The sequence below is a fragment of the Ambystoma mexicanum genome, chromosome 6p, assembly GCF_040938575.1.
Source record: "Ambystoma mexicanum isolate Mex_15411 chromosome 6p, UKY_AmexF1_1, whole genome shotgun sequence".
NCBI classification, from domain to species: Eukaryota; Metazoa; Chordata; class Amphibia; order Caudata; family Ambystomatidae; genus Ambystoma; species Ambystoma mexicanum.
Window position 1 is genome coordinate 596112724 of NC_090935.1, and position 21521 is coordinate 596134244.

At 46.2% G+C, this 21521-nt stretch overlaps 1 protein-coding gene across 1 annotated transcript in view; it reads left to right on the top strand.

The window, feature by feature from the left end:
- TBCA (tubulin folding cofactor A) overlaps positions 1 to 6299 on the top strand; it is a 533913-nt gene extending 527614 nt beyond the window's left edge. The window contains exon 4 of the mRNA XM_069627425.1: positions 6057 to 6299. Within this exon, the coding sequence (XP_069483526.1) occupies positions 6057 to 6137 (81 nt within the window). The 3' untranslated portion in view covers positions 6138 to 6299. The remainder of the gene's footprint in view (positions 1 to 6056) is intronic.
- Positions 6300 to 21521: the final 15222 nt, after the last annotated feature.

Sequence of the window (21521 nt, forward strand, 5' to 3'; positions counted from 1 at the left end):
TCAGTCCTCTTTTCCGCGTCGACTGGGACGGACCGCTTTCACCAGTGCTCCTGGGTTAGGCCTCTGGCCTTGGAATTCCACACGTTCTTCCCCGGAGAAGTGTTTTCTTTTTGTCTTTTTTTTTGTCTTTAATCAGATTCCTATGTCCTCTGGCGCACGCTCCTCCCCGGCACAGTTTGACGTCAGCAGGTGCTCAGCCTGCAAGGGGCTCTTCCCTACATCTGACCCCCACGCTCCCTGCCTCTGCTGCCATGGCCCTTACCACGGCTGGGAGTCCTGTACCGCGTGCAGTAACTGAGAATTACTCTTACGTCCCATCCCCTTGCCTCCATACTGTATGGGCGATTACAACTGATTGTAGCCCCAGGGTGGAGAGGACACCCTGCTTAAGCAAATAGGTTCCTGAGAACTGCCTGTCCAAAAGCTGCATCAGATCTAGAGCCGGCATCCAAACAGTAATACTTGTAGAAAGCAGAGGGAGAGGCCCAAGTGGCCGCCCTGCTTATGACTTGCCAAGGGACATGGCGTTGGAATGCGATGGCCGTTGCTTTGGCCCTGACTGCGTGGGCATGCATGTTGGCCGGGAGCGGCTTGTGCTGACCCTCATGCTTTGATGGCAGAGACCATCCAGTGGGATATGGAAGCCTTAGAGGCCCGATAGCCTGGCCTCGAGCCGCCGAACGTGACTAACAGGGCGTCCGACTTGCGGAAGCCCTTGGTCCTGTCCAAGTAGAATTTTAGGGCACGCCTGACATACAGGCAGTGCAGCACTCTGTGCTTTGTCCTTGGGGTCGGGAAAGAACGTAGGAAGGACTATTTCCTCGTTCAAGTGAAATGCAGTTTGAACCTTGGGCAGAAATGCCAGGTGCGTTCGCATGACAATCTTGTCCTTGTGAAAGGTGGTATATATTTCAGAGGCGACGTCCGTGAACATTAGGCTGGTCACCATCCAGACAGCCTTACTAGTCAGTCTTACCTCAGCTCACAGAGTCAGCGAGATTCAGGCGCTGATCTACACTTGGGGAAATAATCGACTGAAGCACTTTCTAAAAGTTACCTCCATTGGTTGCATGTAGCTGGCATACCACCTACTGGTGGTCAGCAGCAGGTATACATGGTGTCTTTTACATGTTGCTAAATTCAATTATACACCCAGTAGCCAGCAGGCCCATCTATGTACAAACCCATAAACACTGTTTTTTAAAACCGAGCACTGTCTGAAATTGAAACTGATTAGCAGATCTGACTTATTGGCAGTATCCCTTTACTAGAGCTCCTAAAATGGCAAAAGAAATCTGAGGCATTCTGCCTATAGTATGGAAATCTGTCATACTTCGGTAACAGTCGTTCTTAAGAATACAGTCTTTTTTTCCTACATATTTCTGATTGCTCCTACCCCACTCTTCTGTGTGTACCTCCTAATTTGCAAGTGATGCGTTTAATCTTGAATTCCATATCGGTCAACCTCTGTGGCATCCAGAAATAGTGTGGAACTGAGGAACAAGTTAAGTGATGGCTCAATAGACGTGTTAGGGATGCTACTTTTGGTGCCATTGTCACTTTGTGGAATCGTAATGACATTGATGACCCCTGTGGCTGTTTTTAATGAAATTGGTAATCTAGAAGCAAGATTGTATCCATCACAAAGACAGTTACTGAATTCATCAATTGTGCTTTTTTTAAGGCAATGTTATTACAGTTTATCATTATACAGTGCTGCATACATATCTAGACCCCATGTTTTGAATAACTATGTCCAAATAAAGATATTGTTAAAAATGAAGAGGGGTAACCACTGTATCATTTAGGATGTCTACAGCCTGTGTTAATGATTAGTTGCCAAAGATGAGAGGAAATACTGTCTGCAATATCACCATAATTGATTCTCAAAGAATAAAGTTGGGTGTAGTTGTGCAAGCTCTGGTAGTGGCAAACATATGGTGCTGCTCTTCTGCACTGAACACTGATACTACTAAATTGAGTCTGATGCCCACAGATATTTAAGATTACTACTACATCTGTTACCACAACCTCTGCTAATTATGCAAACAAAACCATTGATCATAGATTATTCCATCACAAAGCTTTCTAGTTTAAAAGTGCCATGGGTATAATGGGATCTGTTTTAATTGACAGTAGTGCTGATTTAGGTGTTTAGTCATATTCAAGACAGTAACTCCAAGCTATTTCTAGATGTAGATATCTTGGTGCTAAACATCAGCAGTTGTATCTAAAAGATATTTTGTCACTAGGCAGGTTTTCTTTATCCTAGTCTGCTTCGAGATTTAGGCTATTGACTTTGATAGGCACAATACACTTTAATCCAGCTCGATGGTTGAATCGGATCGTGCCCACCTATGACGATGCAAGCTGGCCACCTCACTTTTTCATAATGTTGTGAAGCATCTGGACACTCGCAGGTATCCGTAAATTTAAAAAAAACGAATGGGAGATTTGTTTGAATTTTGGCTGCACAAAAATTTCGAAAAGCTGAAAATGTCAATTAAATCTCTCATTCAGTGCCAATATAGTGAACAAGGGGAGCGAGGTATCCACCGCACACTTGTTCACTACAATGGCATTGGTGGGTGCATGGGTGTCCCCCGCACCTGAAAAAAACCAAAAAAAGGGACCCTGCTACGCCAGTTCCCATCCACGTAAGTGAAGGGAACTGGCATCGCAGAGGGATGGAGTCAGTGTCGCACATCGAGGTGTGCCACCAACGGGTAAGTAGGGGGGTTGGTGGATCATTTGCCACATTTGACAATTTTGAATTTGAAATTGTAGGACTTGGTCAAATCAGATATCCCACCTATCATAAATGGTTCACGATTGTGAACCACATTGCTAAATAAGATGATGCTTGGGGCAATTACGATAGTGTTCAATATGGAGACTGCTGCACCAAAATCAAATGAGCTATATTATGGTGAGCCAAGACAGAAAATGATGCATGCAAAAGCAATTGATTATCCACTGAAGCTTACCAGCATGAACAATGGGTTTAACCGTTTGGGATAAAGTAAATGGATGCATGTATGTGGCTTCTAGCCAACTCGCTTCAGTACAAAGGGATCACCTATGGAAGATAAATCAAGTAGTATTAATACCATCTACATGTACAATAATCGCATAGGATGATGTCTCTGTTCTGATCTTGTGTCTAGTATATTTGAGAAGCTTTACACATGACATTCCAGAAAAGGACCAGTTATGTCTGTGGTAGTTTGTCGCTAGGTTGTATTTGTATTTCTATTTAGTTTATTTATAAAGTGCAGCCAGGCCCTGGGGCATATGGGCGCGTAAGGTAGAGCTGGTTACAGGGGAGCAGTTAAACAGAGTTACGTTACAGTTACAGGAAGGTTACAGTTACATAAGTGTGCAATCAAAACAATACAGTCGGCCAGGTTCCAAAATGGTTACAGGTAGGAACTGGCATAATAAGCAAGTGCATGCGCAGAAGTTAAGCTGTCAGGAGTCCGTGTTATGGAGCCAACACTTCGTGCTATGTTTGAACCGGTTGAATGAAGGTTCTGTCGTAGATGTGGGGGGATGGTGTTCCATAGTTTGGATGCTTGTACTGGGAAGCTAGCTCCACCCGAGTTGAGGAGTTTAAATCTCGGTATGGTCAAGGTGTAAGTTTGGGCTGCTCTAAGAGGTCTCAAGGCGGAGTGTGGTGTGAAGTGGTTAGTGAGGTATGCTGGAGCAAGGTTAGCCCTGACTTTGTGTGTGAGGGCAAGCGTTTTCAGTGATATTCTGTGCTTGACAGGGAGCCAGCGTAGGTTACGTCTGGTCTCAGATATGTGTGCTTTTTTGGGGATGTTCAGGGCAGCTCTGATTGCATTGTTTTGGACTACTTGTAGTTTATTCATATTTTTATGGCTGGTGCCCAAGTAAAGGGCGTTGCAGTAGTCTATTTTGGAAAGGACTAGAGCTCTCGCTAGAGTGATACAGTTGGGTGCGGAGATGAATGGTCTGCATGCAGTGATAAGCTTGCAAGTGTAGGCAGCTGACGCTACTGCGTTAGTTTGTTTAGAGAGGGATAAGGTAGCATCGATGTAAATACCAAGAGTTTTAGTGTTATTAGAGACTGAGATGAGATTGCCATCTATGGTAAATGCTTTGAATGAAGGATTGAGATTTTTAAGTTTGGCATGAGTGCCCAAGATAATCGGCTCGGTTTTATCGTCATTAAGACACAAGCCATGGTGTGCCATCCATGCTTGTATAACGGAGTAGATTTCATTGAGGGTCGTGCTGTCTATTTCGTAGTCACCCGTGATGGGAAAGAGTATCTGGGTGTCGTCCGCGTAGTTGGTATACGTGACACCCAGATAGTCTAGGATATCGAAGAGGGGTTTCGTGAATATATTATAAAGTGTCGGGGACACGCATGAGCCTTGCGGGACACCACAAGGTACTGGGGCCGGCTCGGCGGAATCTGTGGGAGAGAAGACCCTCATGGTTCTGTTCGCCAGGAAGGAGCTGATCCATGCCGTGGCTGCGTCTGAAAAGTGGGCTGCAGATTTCAGGTGTTGGCAAAGTGTTTGATGGTTAACCAAGTCAAACGCTGCTGACAGGGCAAGCAATAAAAGGAGTGCAAGTTTGCCATGGTCTTTCAAGGTTTGGATCTGGGTGGTAAGGTCAATAAGTGCAGTTTCCGTACCGTGTCTTGGTCGGAAGCCTGATTGCCTGAGCCCTAGGAGATTGTTGGCTTCTAGATAAGCCTGTATTTGTAGGTAGGCTGCTCTGTCCAGTATTTTTAATAGGAAAGGTACCGTCGTTATTGGTCTGTAATTAGACGGGTTAGCTGGGTCAAGCGTAGGTTTTTTAAGGAGTGGAATGACCCAAGCATCTTTAAGATTGTCAGGAACTATTCCAGATTTGAAAGAGGCATTGATGAGTGGTAATGAATGGCGCCAGATCGTGTGCAGCTGCTTTAACAATCGGGGCAGGGCAGGCATCGCCTTGGCAGTTTGAAGGTTTCAGTTTCCTGATGATGTTTTCTACTTCCCACGTTGAAAGGGGTGAGAAGCTGAAAGGTTTACAAATCATTTGGAAGGTTGGAGGTATGTTAGGCAGTTGTTTGTGGTTAGGGTCTGCAGATAGCACAGATTTTTTTGCGTTAATTTTGGATTGTAGACAGGCTATTTTATCTAATAAGGCTTTCTGGATGTTGCTACACCATAGTGCGTCAGTAATACCTTTGTCAGTCGGGGCAATAGGGGATTCTAATTCTTTGAGTATTTTGAAGAGTTCTTTAGTATTGGATTCCGCTTGTGTAATCCTTTTGTTGTAGGAGTCTTTTTTGGCTAGGAGTATGGCTTCTTTGTAGCTAGAGGATACTAAGGTTAGTTCAGATTTGTTCGGAGCTGTGGGATGTTTTTTCCAGAGTGCCTCAGCGGTTCTTTTGGCCTTACGTAGTTCTCTTAACTGTGGCGTGAACCATGTGTTAAGGTGACGCTGTGGTTTCGGTTTCCGCAGTTTTAGCGGGGCAATGGAGTCCAGAGCTTTAAGTATAGCCTGGTTGTAGGTGTCCACTAGAGCTGTAGGGTCTGCATCTGAATCAATATTATTCAATATGGGGAGTAGAATAGGTAGGAGTTTGTCGGGAGTAATGTCTTTCTTGTTTCTCGTGCAGATGGCAGGGGCGATGGTAGGCGCTAAGTGAGTAGTGTTAGCTTTGATAGTAAAGGTTAGTTTGTGGTGGTCTGACCAGATGCATGGGTCATTAGATAGGAGGTCAATAGAGCAATTGATGTGTGAGAGCCAGTTTAGAGTTCTACCTTTGATATGGGTAGATTTGTGGATGTCTTTGAAAATATGGATAGCTTGACCTATGTCACGGTTATGTAAGTCACAGTTTGTCTCTAAACTGCCGTCTGAGATTTGAGTGTTTGTTTAGCTTTCCAGTTTTTCCCTGCCGAGATTAAGCGTTGGAGAAATCCTGTGTGCCTGCTTTTTTTTCTTATAACTAAATGTGCACACGCATCGTTGCAAATGGTGTAATTGTTTAAAAAAATTATTTTTTAATTTTTTATTCTTTCTCGTTTCAGGAGAGTGAAAAGGACCTAGATGAAGCAGAAGAATATAAAGAGGCATGTGGGGTGTTGGAGTCAGTGAAATTAGAAGCATAATGCTTGCCACAAATTGGTGTCTTAATGCATCAATCTTGAGATCATTCCACTTTCTTGCATTGTATTTCAAAGTGCTTAATAACAGAGATTCCACTTATCAGTGCTAAAGTAACTTCATCCCTCACAATGGAAATATAACAAATAAATGTTTTGTCTGATAAATGTGCGAGGCTGTGTGAATTTTATCTACTAAATATTTAATTGGGATTTAAGGGTTGGGGCAATTCAAAACTACCCACTATTTCTTCTCTGTATTTATGGACATGGTACCCCTGTTTGCTATTCCAGGAAAAGAACAAATGCGCAGACACATCTGAAAGCGAGGAATAACAAATTAGAGCCAGGGAGGCAGTGGTAATTACATTATTCTTACATCTGATCCCCCTTTCGTCCATACTTTAGATATTTGGTCCATAGTAAAAGGGACAGTAAATGAGTACGCTTGTTGTCCAGCAAAACATTTAAGAGTGCACCTCCCTCCCATGTCCCCAAACCGAAGTGCTTTTGGTTACCATTGACTGGGCTGAAGCATGTGCTCCTAAATTCTTACACACTTTTTGTATTGTTCCTGCTCATTGGCTAAGGCCCCACAAGCCGGAAGGGAAGAGGTGTTTTTTGTTCTAGTGCAGACCCACATGCAGTTTTTCTTGTGTCCCTAATCTCAGATCACGCTTGGCGCCTCTGCTCATGCTACTACAGTTATCAGATTGCATAGCAGTTGGGACAACATCCAAATATATGGATGAAAGGGGACTATGAACATTGCAGTTGCCTTGTTATGTGGAAAGACCTCTTCTGATGGCATAGTTTAAGACGTTCCTGAACAACAAGCGTTGAGTAAGTGAACTTCCACCTCTCCTCACCCCCCTCCACAGGCTACCTGACCTGGTTATCTGTCTAACAGTCACGCAAAAGAGGCTTTTTGCAGCGTGGTTGAACCAGGGGTAACCCAGAGGTCCCTTTAAGGCCTAAGTATGGTCATGACCTAAAATGCTCTGTCAAAACGAAACTCCACCCAATATTTACTATCCCTGTGTCTCTAAATTACTGCCAGTACCTTTTGGGGCTTGTTCTGAGGATCACCTGCGTTAGGGAGAATTCTCAATATGTGGCAATTTCCCTTACTTTTTGAGACCCCTAGCAACTTTGCTGGATTTCTAGGATTTGATTTTTTTCCCTGGAAAGAGTGAGCCTTTTTTTCCCCCACTCTTTTATGTATTTTGACTTGTGTTCTACTTTTGTGTTCTTTGGTTATGGAGTTTTTAAACAACTCCATAGGAATCATCTTTTTCTATGGGTCATACTGCACCTTCAGTGCAGTGACAGAGTTGTCTTTCAGACTTCCCAAGGTATAAACACCTTCTCTGGGACCGACTACTGTCTCCCAGAGCATGTAAAGTTAAATTGGCTTTACTAATCTCTTTAAATTTACTGACTGTGGGATGTATTGATCCACTCCGCTATACTATGTGGCATCACCCTACCGGTTATGGGGAAAGAAACGGCAACAAGGGCAGCAAAACACTTGTATGTGCCAAAAACCTACAGAAACCGTGTGCCTCAGCACACAAAAAGGAGGGATACACAACTTGCCACCCATGGTGCATGGGCAGTGGAATAGAGCACATCCTGCAGAAATGTGCCAGTGGGTCCCATGACCAGCAAACAGAGTGCACAGAGAAAAGCAGCACTTTGCAAATGAAACCCAAAAATGTGCCTACAAATAATTTGTTTTGTTCCCAAAAACTCCAAAATGCCTATAACACAACACTTCAACCTTCACAATCTTGCCTGGTGCTGAAAGTCATGTATCTAATGAAGCATTGTAAACGTACAAAGTCTTGATATAAAGAGCAAAACATTCATCAGAAAACTGGATTGTCTGAACACTGACAGCCATGCCAAAATCTGGGTGCAGTACCCTGGGACGCCTGAATGACATCTGTCAGAGGAGAACTGAGGAAGCTTCAATTTGACCTAAAACTAAAAGTCTGCTGAATTAGCAAACCGCCACAGGATTGTTGCCAAAAAGGAATACAGATTGTAGTTGTGGTTTTGATTCCACAGATTTTAAGGCCAAGAAAGAAATGTATTTGTATGTGATGCAACAGATGTGTTTTTTGCTAAATTTAAAAGTTAATTAGTTTGGCTGAAGCTGCAAAACTGGAATAGCAGGTTTTTCTTCCAGAAGGAAGGCCTTCTCTCAGCAGGAACTCACGGGGAGGTGTTAATTGCGGGGTTTGAACAGAATCTGATCCTAAGGGCAAAGGAACAATGACCATCCTCCACTCAGGACATTGAAGGTGTGAAAGGCCGTAAAACTGCTGGAGCACAGAAAACTCCTGGCTGACAGAAGAAAAATTCCAAAGGAGGGGGCCACCACATGCTTCAAGGAGGGACAAAGACGGACCATTTGGCGTTAACAGGATATGTAATGGACATTTTTAGAAGGTGTATAACTTATTATCAAAAGGGGTGCAAAATCTGAAAATGGCAGATTAATTAACCTAATTTTTAGCGCTACCTTTGAAAACTTAGTACAACTGTGTAGCTTATTCTGAACAGGAATGGCAATAAATGTGGGTTTATGGGGTCTGTATTTCCACTAGAATTGTGAAGCTTTATACACTCATTCCCACGTTAAACCTGCACATTTGTGGAAACTGCATAAAAATTGAAAAGTGTGTTCATAGCGAAAAGGGACAAATTCCGTAGAAAGGGGAAACATGATCCCACAGCTACGAAGTTTTGAGGAATAGCTGCTATGTAAACTATGCAATCTGTATATGTCATTTCTATAGAGGTTGCACATGTGTAAATATGTATTTTGCCAAAATTAGACTGTGTTCCAGCGACTAGGTGTGGATTCTCAGCATCATACAAGTATACCATAAAGATGACAGGCTTCCAAGTCTATCAATCCAAAATGTCTGTCTTTGGTTGAGCCGATTGCCCAAATCTTCATGAGGATTGACTTTGTTGAGTACTTCCAGGATCAAGAACCTGATTTGTCTCATTGTGGCGTTTCTCGTTCCAATGTCGAGCCACTGCTGAGTTAGGATTCGAGTTACGTATGCAGGAAAGATGCTCGTTCCAACATACTTTTGCTGCTCTCGTGGATTGGCCAACATAATATTTCCCACAGGGACACTTTATTCCATAAATTATGCTGAATGTCTTTAGTAAGATCTTGTTGCCTGTGCTGGGATGGTAACTCCTAAATTTCTCAATAACACCCATCCCAGGATTCCTAACTTTTATACATTACCAAAAATCCGTAAAGATCAGGCTAAACCCCCAGGGAGACCCCTAGTCGCTGGCATGGACAGCATCAACCACCCATTGGGAGTTTACATTTACTTTTTTCTTCAACTGCTAATACAAAAAAACTCCACTTACATCAGAGAGACTTCACATTTTCTCAACAATACAACATTTCGACGAGAACACCTTATGTTTACAATTGATGTCAAGAGTTTATATACATCCATACCCCACGATCTCGGCATTGAATCTGTAGAATGGCTCTTACTAGAAACACCAGCAGTTCGTGCACAGAAGGAATTCATTTTGACTCTTCAATTAATTGCAGAAAATTCATACTTTCAGTATCGCAACAAGTTCTTTCTACAGATCTCCGGCACATCGAAAGGGGCCACCATGGCACCGTCATACGCTAACTGCTTTATGCATAAATTTGAAACAGATCATATAATAGATGAGCAAGATTGGAACCAAAATATCCATTTGTGGTTACGTTACATTGACGATATTTTTGGATTTGGACAGACACTGAAGATACATTTAAGGTCTTTTTTGAATATCTGAACAGCATTGACCCACACATTCAGTTCACAAGCGAGATATCTAAGGATCAAATTACTTTTCTCGATGTTCTCATAGAGAAGAAAGACACCAGCTACAGCACCACTCTGTTCCGCAAGACCACTGATCGGAATAACTTATTACACCGTCTCAGTTTCCATCAACCTAGCCTTCTAAGGAATTTACCATATAGTCAACTCCTACGAGTTAAGAAGATAGTAAGTGATCCGGCAGAATGTTTAGCTCAACAATCAGCTATGAAAGACAAATTTCTACTACGTGGCTACAAGAAGAAAGAACTCGATTTAGCATCCCAAAGAGTGAACATTCTGGATCGCGACACATTATTGTCCAACACCACCAAACCGAAAAGAGAACTTAAAACACCGGTATATGTTTCAAGATTTTCGGTCCAAAGCAATAAGATCAAGAATTCTATTAAGAAACATTGGAGCATCTTTAAGAATGTCAGAGTGCAGAAATTGTTTGAGCAACTGCCGGTATTTGCTTACCAGAGAAGCGGGAATCTACGTGACGAACTTGTTCGCACAAGGCCCCCCTTGAAAGAACCTAACACCCAACGGACGGGGACATACCCCTGCCTACATTGTGCCAACTGCAGTCTGGTAATTAAGGGTAACATGGTATACTATCCCAGCACAGGCAACAAGATCTTACTAAAGACATTCAGCACTTGCGATAGCATGAACATCATTTATGGAATAAAGTGTCCCTGTGGAAAATATTATGTTGGCCAATCCACGAGAGCAGCTAAAGTACGTTGGAACGAGCATCATTCCTGCATACGTAACTCGAATCCTAACTCCGCAGTGGCTCGACATTGGAACGAGAAACGGCACAATTTGACACAAATCAGGTTCTTGATCCTGGAAGAACTCAACAAAGTAAATCCTCATGAAGATTTGGGCAATCGGCTTAACCAAAGAGACATTTTGGATTGATAGACTGGGAAGCCTGTATCCCAATGGCCTCAATGAAGAAATTAACTACCATTGCTATATTTGAATTTGATGTACTATTGTTGATTCCATGTGATATATATACACTGTTTCTGAATCGCCTGATGATGTGTTTGCACGTTACATACGGATCAGCATTTTCTATAATACGCAAGCATTGTTGTCCTTGGCGTAATGCCAGAACTATCCATTTATATGTGGTTTTTTGACATGTACTGCAGTCCATTTCTGCTTTATGCCACCATAGTTGTTTTCTCAGCATTTTTTTGTCATCTTTATGTATGCATTTGTTATATTGTAACTTTAGCACTTTCTGCGCTCTTACATCGGTGCCGCCCCTCCCGGACAGTTGTCTGGGACCGAAGGTGACACCTTTGGTGCCACCCATTGCGGCTAAAATGCATACTTACTCACTTGAGTATTACCAGCTACAATTTTTATACATGGCACCTTGACCATGACTTTATATTTGTTTTCACAACCAGTGCCTGTCTTTATTTATGACACTGTTCGATTGAATAATTTCATTAGTATTTTTTTCTATGTATGTCATTCAGAAATTTTTTTTACGTGCACTTTTTATGTGACCACTTTTCATTTCTTACCCTCTGCAGTGCTGATAATTGTTTTTCACGCGCCCAGACACCCCATATGCAGTTCTTTTTGTGAACGTGCCGCATCGCGCCTTCTGCCGGAGCGATGCGGTCACGTGTCATTTTATTGCAGCGTTTCCATAGCAACGCTTAGACATAGCGATGCGCCGCAGCGTTTCTACGGCTGCGGCAGACCCGGATTCTGCCTTTCAGGTACTCGCACATGCTGTCTTTCTTTTCCTTGCCGTGCCTTTCATATCCTTCTCTTAACACGTCCTTTTTTTTACAGATTGATCATTAGTTCTGGTCGCGTATCACACGCTGTTGTTACTCGTAGCAGACTTCACGTCTGCCACTGATTCTGCATTTGTTGCCCCGCTTGACCACACACTTCTCGTGAGGTAATTCTCCTTAATTTCTTTTTTGACTATTGAGTATTATTGTTGATTTTCTACATTATTTCACTTATTGGTTGTTCTCTTTTCTATCTGCATATCACTACTTGACCTGAACCTGCCTCCGTTTTTGGTATGTGATTATACATTTTTATGCTTATGTCTTCACCTCTTTAACTGTATGTTACAACATGTTGTGTTACACTTTGTTTGATGTTTTCAATTTAGATTAGACTTACCCTGATGAAGGAGCTCTATGCTCCGAAATGCATTGGTAAATTAGGTCTATTCAAAAATATGAGAAGTGGCAGCCGCGTCCTCACTAAGATGTGATTAGTGATTTCCTTTGTTTGATATTTCTTGCAATTTGTTTTTGATAAACATACTTTTCTTACCAAAACTGCTAATTCATTGGTATCTTTACTAAACCGATGCAGCTGAAAAAGTGAATCATTACTGCTACCAAAAAACCTGCTCAGAACTACAAGACCCTTGTTGGGTTTTTAGAGAGGGCGGCTGTATGACTAGGTTTTTTTTAATCTAGTCTCTTGCTTCACTTGCCTAAGGAACTCGCCATCCAGCTGATCCAAATACCCACAAGACTAGGAGAGCAGATCCTGTGCCAATCCGTCGACCGGCCTAGACGATCCAGTCCCATGCCTGAAGTGCTGTTTTTCTTAGACCAGACCAGTCCTGACCAGAGCTGACAGTCCCATTTAAAAACGTATCCAGTGAGTATAAATAGGAAGAACTGTGTCCCATTTCATATGTCCTTGGCATAGTCTTGTCCCTATTTCCGACCCATCCTATCTTTCAGTCAGAACCCGTATTGTTGGGAGTATCTTGGCCTTGTCTTATCCCTAGCTCCACCCCATCCTATCTCTCCTTCAGAACCAGTACTGTTAGAACTATCTTTGCGCTGCCTCTTTGTTTCTCATCTGACAAAGTCGGGTTTCCTTATCAGGTGGTCACCCTGATCCAGTGACTGTAATCCCTGTGTGGTATTCGCTTCTTCATAGTCATCCTCTAGTGTAAGCAAACTCATTTGTCATTTTTTAAAGTGCATTTCTGTTTTTCATTCTTGGGCCTATTTTTAAAAAACGACCTTTACTAAAAAAACGAACTCCCTCAGTTTTTGTGATAGAAGCAAAATTTCAATTCCTACTTGTAGCCAACATCCATAGCTATCCATAGCACCCAGAACATTGCAAATCAGTGCGATTCTCCCGTTATCGCGAATATTGTGCACAGAAAAGTTTGCCACAAATTTTCATTTTGAGAAATGTTTACACGTGTAAATGGCTTTTTACTGCTTCCGACTTGGACCTTAAGATTTCAATTGTTTTCTGTTGACCAAATCATTGCTGGTGCTTGTGTGCAACTATCCAAAGCGGCTCCCATAGGAATTTATAACAATTTCAGTATTTTTGAACATAGTGTTTTTGTGCCCAGTCCATTCTAAAGACAATCTTGAAAGCCAGTCTGACAGCTGAAAGTCAATTCCGTTTTTCTCTTGTTTGCTGGGGGAAAGTGGGACTGATATTCTATTTGATTTGTGCCATTCCTGAATACCTGCTCTCTCCTCCTATCTCTTTACTTCGCCTATTGGGGGGGGGCTAGAGGGGTGTTGCAAGGGGAACTGCTAACCACAGTGCGATCTGATCTGAACCAACACTTCAGTGTTCTGTCACCCCATTGGTGATTGCTGTATCTCTATTAAAACATATTGTGATTACATTTTAAATACATAATACATTTATACATACATAATACATAATACCTTTGCCAACCAGTTATTCCTGGTTCAGTGTGACCGGGGGAGTGGAGGGGGGGTTCCAGGAGAAGGGTGTGATATGAGTGGTATATCGTTCAGAATAATGAACTTTTAGACAAAAATAAATAAGGAATTTAGTTGTGCACTACATGCTGAGCTTTGACTTGTGTGTGCCGGATTGAAATCACTTACAGCTTGGGGGCTCGTCGCGAGATCCTGAATTGGACATACCACTTGTGACAGTCTAACACAGCGTGCTAACTGACGGGGTACATACACCTTGTTTGGTTACCATACTGTGCTACACTGTATAAGCACCTTTCAAAAGAAATACTCAAAGGAGTTGGGCCGGTTTGCAAAAGTAAAGTAGCCCTGAGATAAGTCAGAAGGAAATTAATATTTCCTGAATGGCGACCCCAGTGGAAATCAATATTGCAAGGGAACACCTACTGCACAAATTGTTTGTCAGGGGTGAATGGGTAGAACAGGACAAACGGGTATGGCTGCAGGGAATAAAAAAAGACACAGAAACCAACCTTTATATCTGGCAGGACAAGGGGCCATTACATCAAGCAATCAAGGAGCTGAACATGACCCCTAAAATAAAAGAGGAGCAATGCAAAATTGCCAAAATAGCGGCCTACCTGTACCTCCACGTAGGAGTTATACAGGCAAAGTATGCAGACCATGTAGACTTCACAAAGAGCCAAGGGGAAGCAATGCAGAAAATCCAGACTAATCTGGACTCTGCAGAGCAAAGTCTCCAGAGTAGCCAAGAAGCTGAAAAAGAGGCTAGGCAGGATGCCACCAGACTGCAAGAAGAACTGAAGCTCTTAATGCAGAGCAAGATGCCCAAGTACTGAAACTGCAAAAAGAATGTCAAGAAAGGTTGGACTCTTTAAAACAGAGCCAACAAAAGCTGGCACAACAGGTACATTTTAATAGAGCCTGCACAGAGCAGGTAATCACATTACAGAACCACCTAGCATCCTTGAAAGAGGAAAATAATTATTAAGGACCTAGAATCCTAAGCAGAGTTTGATGAGGAGCGCCAGAAAGCTGGTGCATTCAAACAACAAAGGGACAACCTGTGTGAGTCTCCTGCAGCCCAATACTCCCAATTCAGACAGGAAGCACAGAGACAATGAGGTTCTCTGTGAAAAGAATGACAGGCTCCATAGACAGATAGCCATGCAAGAACAACTCATAGAGACCAGTAAGGCCTTAATAGAGTAACTGTGGGGGCTGTGTGTAGACCCAGTTCTACTAAGTCGTGGGGTACCGGAGCTTGCTCTGAGGCCGTTCTTTCGGCTTCCCTCAAAAACAAAATCGGGGTACGCCCCGAGGTCTTGGCTGGGCTTGAGGTTACCGAACGCATGTTCGAGGCCCGTGCCGATAAGGCTTCTACCGGGCCTAGGTCTGAGGTCCCTCGTACAGAGGCTAAGGCTACCAACAGTTCTGAGGGGCCAGGCAAGGCCCTGTCGGTGACAGTGCACCGTTCCCGCACTTATGGTGACACCAGATCTGTTGAGGGGGCAAAAAAGAAAGTTTCTTCTTTTACCGGCAGTGCCGAGGCTCTTCCTTCGAAGGCTCAGTTGGCGGTTGGTATGTCACAGAAACATTCCAGGCCCCATCGTACCGGCTCTGCCGAGGTTCCTTACGTTAAGGCTAAAATTAAGACCCCTGATCCATCGACGGGGACCCCTGCCTCACTTCCTCACGTGCCGCAGTTCCCCTCAGATGAGGACAAAATGGTGCCTGTTCCCGCCACGACCACGGCAGCCATTTTAGGTACTACCCCTACAACTACGCCATTGGCCCCTGGTGTAGGGTTCGGTTCTTCGGGTGAACCTAAGGTCCCTTGTGCGCATCCTTACCGGCCTGTTTATGATTGGAACGCCCGGATTTCTCTTCCGCACAATGTTTCGTTGCCCGCGGGGGGGCGGCTCCCTTGATTTATGTGGATACATCAGCGGAGGGGCCAGTGTGGCACCCTTCCCCGTTGCGTCCCTGGATTTGTCCACCTCATGAGAGGCCTCCTCAGGTTCCGAAACAATCTCCTGAGGACGCCTTTTTCAGTAAATTTCAAGCGCTTATGCGCACCGACCCCATGAGGGAATATTTCAAGGGGCTTTTCAAGGAGATATGTCCACCCGCGCCTCCGGCTCCACCCGTCCCGTCGGTGCTTCCGCCGGCGCCTCTCTTGCCCGTGGTGCCTCCCCATGCGCTTCCGCCTGTGCCACCATTGTCCTCAGCAGGAGCCGGACCTGTCAGATGACCCTCAAGGCGATCAGGACAACGAGGACCTGCCCCGCTCTACCAGAGCTTTCCATGACCGGGTACTGGACATGATGAGCTTCTTAGATGTTCCGGTGCCCGAGGCACCTGCCCCGCAGGAGGACGTGCTTTCTGGGGCGTTCACCTTGTCTCCTTTGGAGCGTACCGGCCTGTTCTTGCAGAAGGACGTTTTGGCCGAGGTCTGAAGAGTTTGGGAAAAGCCACAATCGGGACTTTTTGTAAATAAAAAGATTGACGCGAGGTACAGGCTACATTCCTCGGAAGAAGTGGCTTTGTCGTCTTGTCCGCCTCCCTCCTCCACAGTGGTGGCTGCGGCCACGTTGCAATCCAGACCTGCAGCTTCCTCCTCCGCGACGGCGACTCAGTTCTTGGTAAAGGAAGACAAGCTCCTGGACTCCCTAGGGAGGAACATCTTTGCCAATTTGGCCTTGCAGCTCAGGCAGGCCAATGCAGAATTGATTTTGGCGGGAGCTAATATGCGGATGTGGAGAGGTCTGTCGGCGTTTGAGGAGCACATTCCGGTCGAGAAGCTGGAGGATTTCAGAGGAGGCCTTTCCGATGCCAGGGTCTTGGCCCAGGATCTCCTGGAGGCTGCGGCTCATCACGTAGACACCTCGGCTCGGGGTCTGATGCTAGGGGTTGATACCTCGCGGCAAGCATGGCTGCATGCCACTAAGTTCTCAAAGGAGGTGCAAGACAAGGTTCTGGACCTTCCATTTGATGGTAAGGAGCTTTTTCACTCTTCTACCGATGTAGAGCTCACCAAAACCAAAGACAGCACTCAGACGGCCAAATCATTTTCTGTTCTGGTTAAACCTCCCTTCAAGACTCAAAGGCTGTTGTCGCAAGGTCGACCTTCCTCTGGTTTTAGGGGCTTCCTCGACCGCAAAAATCACAGAGTGGATACTCCTGCTGGGAATAACCGCTGTATACAACAGCGTACGCGGTATTTCTCCCGCTCCTCGGCCACCTCATCAGGTTCAGGTGGCACTGCCACCGATAAACCTGCCAAATGAGGGTTTTCTGCGCTCGCACGAGACCCCGGTGGGAGGACGCATTGCGTCTCATTGGGAGGCGTGGCAGACCATCACAGAAGACAGATGGGTCTCGTCAGTCACTCGAGCGGGCTTCCGCTTACCTTTACCCCCTACCTCAACCCTCCTTTTCAGCTGTCGGGCTCACCTTCCCTCAAGGCCGAGGTTCTGAAACTTCTGCTCCTCAGAGCTGTGGAACCCGTTCCCCTTGGGGAGCGAGGGGAGGGCTTCTACTCCCGGCTGTTTACGGTGCCCAAACCCAACCAGGCTGGCCTGCGCACCATCCTAGACCTTTCCCAGTTCAATCTTTCCTTACCCCAAGGGAAATTCAAGATCACGCCCGGCCAGATTCGTTCCTCGTTACAGGCGGGCGATTGGCTCAGCGTGGTGGATCTTCAGGATGCATACATGCATATCTTGATTTGGAACCCACACAGGAGATACCTCAGTTTCTCTTTGGGAGAGGAGCACTTCAGTTTCGGGTGCTTCCTTTTGGCCTCAGTTCGGCGCCGCTTGTCTTCACGAAGATGATGTCGGTGATCGCGGCCCATCTTCGTCTCCAGGGTATCCATGTGTATCCTTATTTGGACGACTGGCTCCTTCGCAGCCCTTGCCCGTTGGCAGCAGCAGGCAACCTCCAGTCTCTCCTTCAGCTCCTGTTCCATCTTGGGCTGTCGGTGAACTGGCGGAAATCCTCCATGACGGTCTCACAGGACCTGACTTTCCTGGGTTTTCGTTGGAACACGATAGACTGACGAGTGTATCTGACCGGGGACAGAATGGCGGATCTGTTGGCCATGTGTCAGATGTTTACGCAGTCATAGAGCATGTCGGCCTGGTGGTTCCAGAGGCTTCTGGGCCTCATGGCCTCGTGTGTACTGGCTCTTCCTCTTGCTCATCTCAAAATGAGACGGACCCAGGTGGCTCTTCGGAGTTCCTGGCGTCGGGCTGTGGACCCGGATTCCAAACGGGTAATGATTCCGGATTCCATGAGAGTGAATCTGGACTGGTGTTCATCTCTCAGCAACCTGTCAGCGGGCGTGGGGTTCCAGGACCCAGCCCCCATGGTGACGATCACGACAGACTCCTCCCTTTTCGGGTGGGGTGACACATTAGATCTTCTTCAGGTCTCGGACCTCTGGTCACCTCAGGACAAGCTCCTGCACATAAATCAATTGGAGCTTCTGGCAATTTTTCTGGCGCTCAAGGCGTTCAGACCTCTCATTGTCAACAAGGTGGTCCGCATAAGAACGGACAATGCGGTGTCTATGTATTACATAAACAAGCAAGGGGGAACGAAGTCTCCCCCTCTCATGGACCTGTCCATTCAGATTTGGGAGTGGGCCGTGCTTCACGGGGTTTGGCTGCTTGCAGTGCACATCCCGGGCCAGCTGAATGTCACTGCGGATGCCCTCAGCCGGCGGACAGTGGTCAGCTACGAGTGGGAGTTGAAGGCGGAGATCCTCTCATGGATTTTCTCGCGTTGGGGCACACCGGAGGTGGACCTCTTCGCCACGGCGGTAAACAAGAAGCTTCCTCAGTACGCCTCCAGAGGGGGGCTGGGAGCCTCCTCTCTGGGGGACGCACTCGAGATCCCATGGCACAACATGAGAGCTTACGCCTTCCCGCCTCTTCCTCTGGTTCATCGAGCAATTTGGAAGTTGAAGAGTTCTGTCAACAGTTCTCTTCTACTGATAGCTCCGTGGTGGCCGGCCAGGTTTTGGTTCTCAGAACTTCAACACCTGTCGGTGTGTCCGCCGATCAGGTTACCAGTAACTCCCGATCTTCTTCACCAAGGGGAACAGCAGATGTGGCACCCCTCCCCACAATCGCTCAACTTGGCGGCATGGTGCCTGAGTTCACGGCTCTAGAGCCTTTGGGTTTGTCTGCAGATAACATGCGCATTATTCAGGCAGCCAGGAAACCCTCAACCAGATCCCAATACAAGAGTTAATGGCTCAGGTTCTGTCATTGGTGTTTGGAGAAAGAATTGGACCCGAGGGTGGCAACGATTGACACAGTGCTGTCCTTTGTCTCCTTCCTAGCCGAGTCAGGGGTTCATGTCTTGTCCTGCAGGACTTATCTCTCGGCGATTTCCGCCTACCTCTCTACAGACTGGTGTTCTTATTCGTTAACTAACCCGGTGGTGAAGAGACATTTTGCTGGTTTCACACGCCTCTACCCTCCGGTTCGTAGTCTGCACCCGCCTTGGGACCTAAATGTAGTCCTGACTGCGCTATGCCATAAACCTTTTGAGCCAATGGCTACGGTTGACCTCAAGTATGTGTCCTAGAAAGTGTCCTTTCTGTTCGCCGTTACGTCAGCGAGGAGAGTGAGCTCCAGGCATTGTCTGTGGAGCATCCTTTCTTGGTCTTTCACAGGGACAAGGTAGTCCTTCGGACGAACCCAGCTTTCCTTCCAAAGGTATTGACCGAATTCCATCTGAATCAGTCGATTTCCCTTCCGGTCTTTTTTCCGAACCCTGCCTTGAAGGCGGAAAGGTTTCTACACTGCCTGGATGTCCGAAGAGCTCTTAAGTTCTACCTGGACAGGACTGCCGAGCTTTGGAGCTCTTCCCAACTGTTTGTGACCTTCGGTAAACCACAGGGCAGGCCGGCGTCTAAAGCATCCATTTCAAGATGGATTGCTGCCTGTATCACGGAATCTTTCACCGTCCAAAAGCTGAAACCTCCTAAGGGTATCCATGCACATCAGGTGCGAGGCAAGGCAGCTGCGGTTGCTTTTCAGAAGTATGTTTCCTGGGAGTCCATCGCTAGAGCGGCTACTTGGGCCTCCCCATCTGATTTCTGTAAGCATTACTGCCTCGATATGAGCTCTAGGGCTGACGCTCAGTTCGGCCAGGCTGTGCTGAAGAACCTGTTTCAGTAAGGGGTATTTCCATCCACCCATAGTTCCTGTAAGGAGTGCTTGGGAATCTCCCATAAGTATGGAGGAAAAGGGGACGGGACGTAGGAGTATTACCAGGTTACTCACCGTAGTGACCACCTTACTCCTAGTCCATAGTCCCCTTTCCTCCATACGCCCGCCCGCCGTCCCCTCTAATAAGGTTCCTCTGTTATTGCTAATGGGTCTTGGACCCTGCGATAGAAAAGGACTGATGGGCGATGCGCGGGGCGGAGCCAAGTTGGGCGGGGTTACGGCCGCATGCCGGGCCCCGTGCAGGAAAGAGGGATACATTTTTGAGAATTTTTTGGATGCTTTTTACAAAAGTGCTCCGGTCCCGTCCCACAGGATGGAGAGATGTCCCATAAGTATGGAGGAAAGGGGACTATGGACTAGGAGTAAAGTGGTCACTATGGTGAGTAACCTGGTAATTCTTTCATGCCCTCCCTAAATACATTACCCAGCTAGTGAGAGACTTTCATGAGAAAAGATCACTAGACTGGGTCATTGAACAAGCAACACGCATCTATGAGGTGCGGAAGCCACTAGAAAGCAAAAATACTAACAAAAGCCCAAAACCAACCAACACCCCTGCTGCTGCTAAGGTGGCGGAGGTGAAGGTCGCCTCTATTTTAGATCTGGAGATGGAGGGGCCTAAAAACATTCCCATACAGTACCCTACCAACCCCAGACCCAGAAGGCCCTCGGGCCAATCCCAAACGGAGTCTGGGAGGTAACCCCACAAATGGGACCCCTAACTCCCCTGACTACATCAGCCCACGTTACAAGGGCAACAGACCCATCCTGCGCTATATGTGGACTCCCCCAACCCAAGGGGGGTGGGGGGATCCAACCAGGCAGCTGCCAACCCAGAGAACTTCCCTCCTCACTTTCCCCAGGAGGGCAGTAATCCCTCAAATGCCAGGCCAAGTTTCTTTCCCCGGTACCCGCCAAACCTAAACCACCAAAACAACCCTTCTTTCTTTCCCCATTTTCCTGAGCCCAGACAGCCCAATCTGGGAGAGTGGAGGCCAAGGGTGGAGGGGTACCCAAACTATCCTAACCAGGGGTATTATGCGAGAAGGGATAGCTACCCTTTCCGTGATCAACCAAGGGTAGACCAGAGGACCCTGTACCAGCCAGAGCGGGTGTCCCAACTGCAGCGCCAGGTCCAGAACATGGCACAGGATCTGGGTCGCGTGTTGAGGGCGCAGCAAAACCCTCCAATGAACATGGAAACTCAGAACTCCTCAAATCAAGGGTCTGGTGCTCCAGAACAATGACGGGGAAGAACCCCGACAACCCACGTGTTCCCAGGGAGGAGGCACAAGGGGAAGGGGGGTGTAAAGCCTTTGAGGAAGCTTCCTTCCCCACTTGTGAAAAGCCCCTGGAAACCCAGGAACCGGAACCAAAATCTCCTGCCCCTGAAAATCTGCAACCTAAGGAACAGAGGGCTGGTAGGAAAAATAAAGAGCCTAAAAAAACCCATTTTGTGGAGGAGGTGCAAATCTTCCAATTTGAAGGAGAGGGGTCCTCAGAGGATTCTGGGGAAAGGATCTTCTCCTTCAGGGGTGGAGGAAC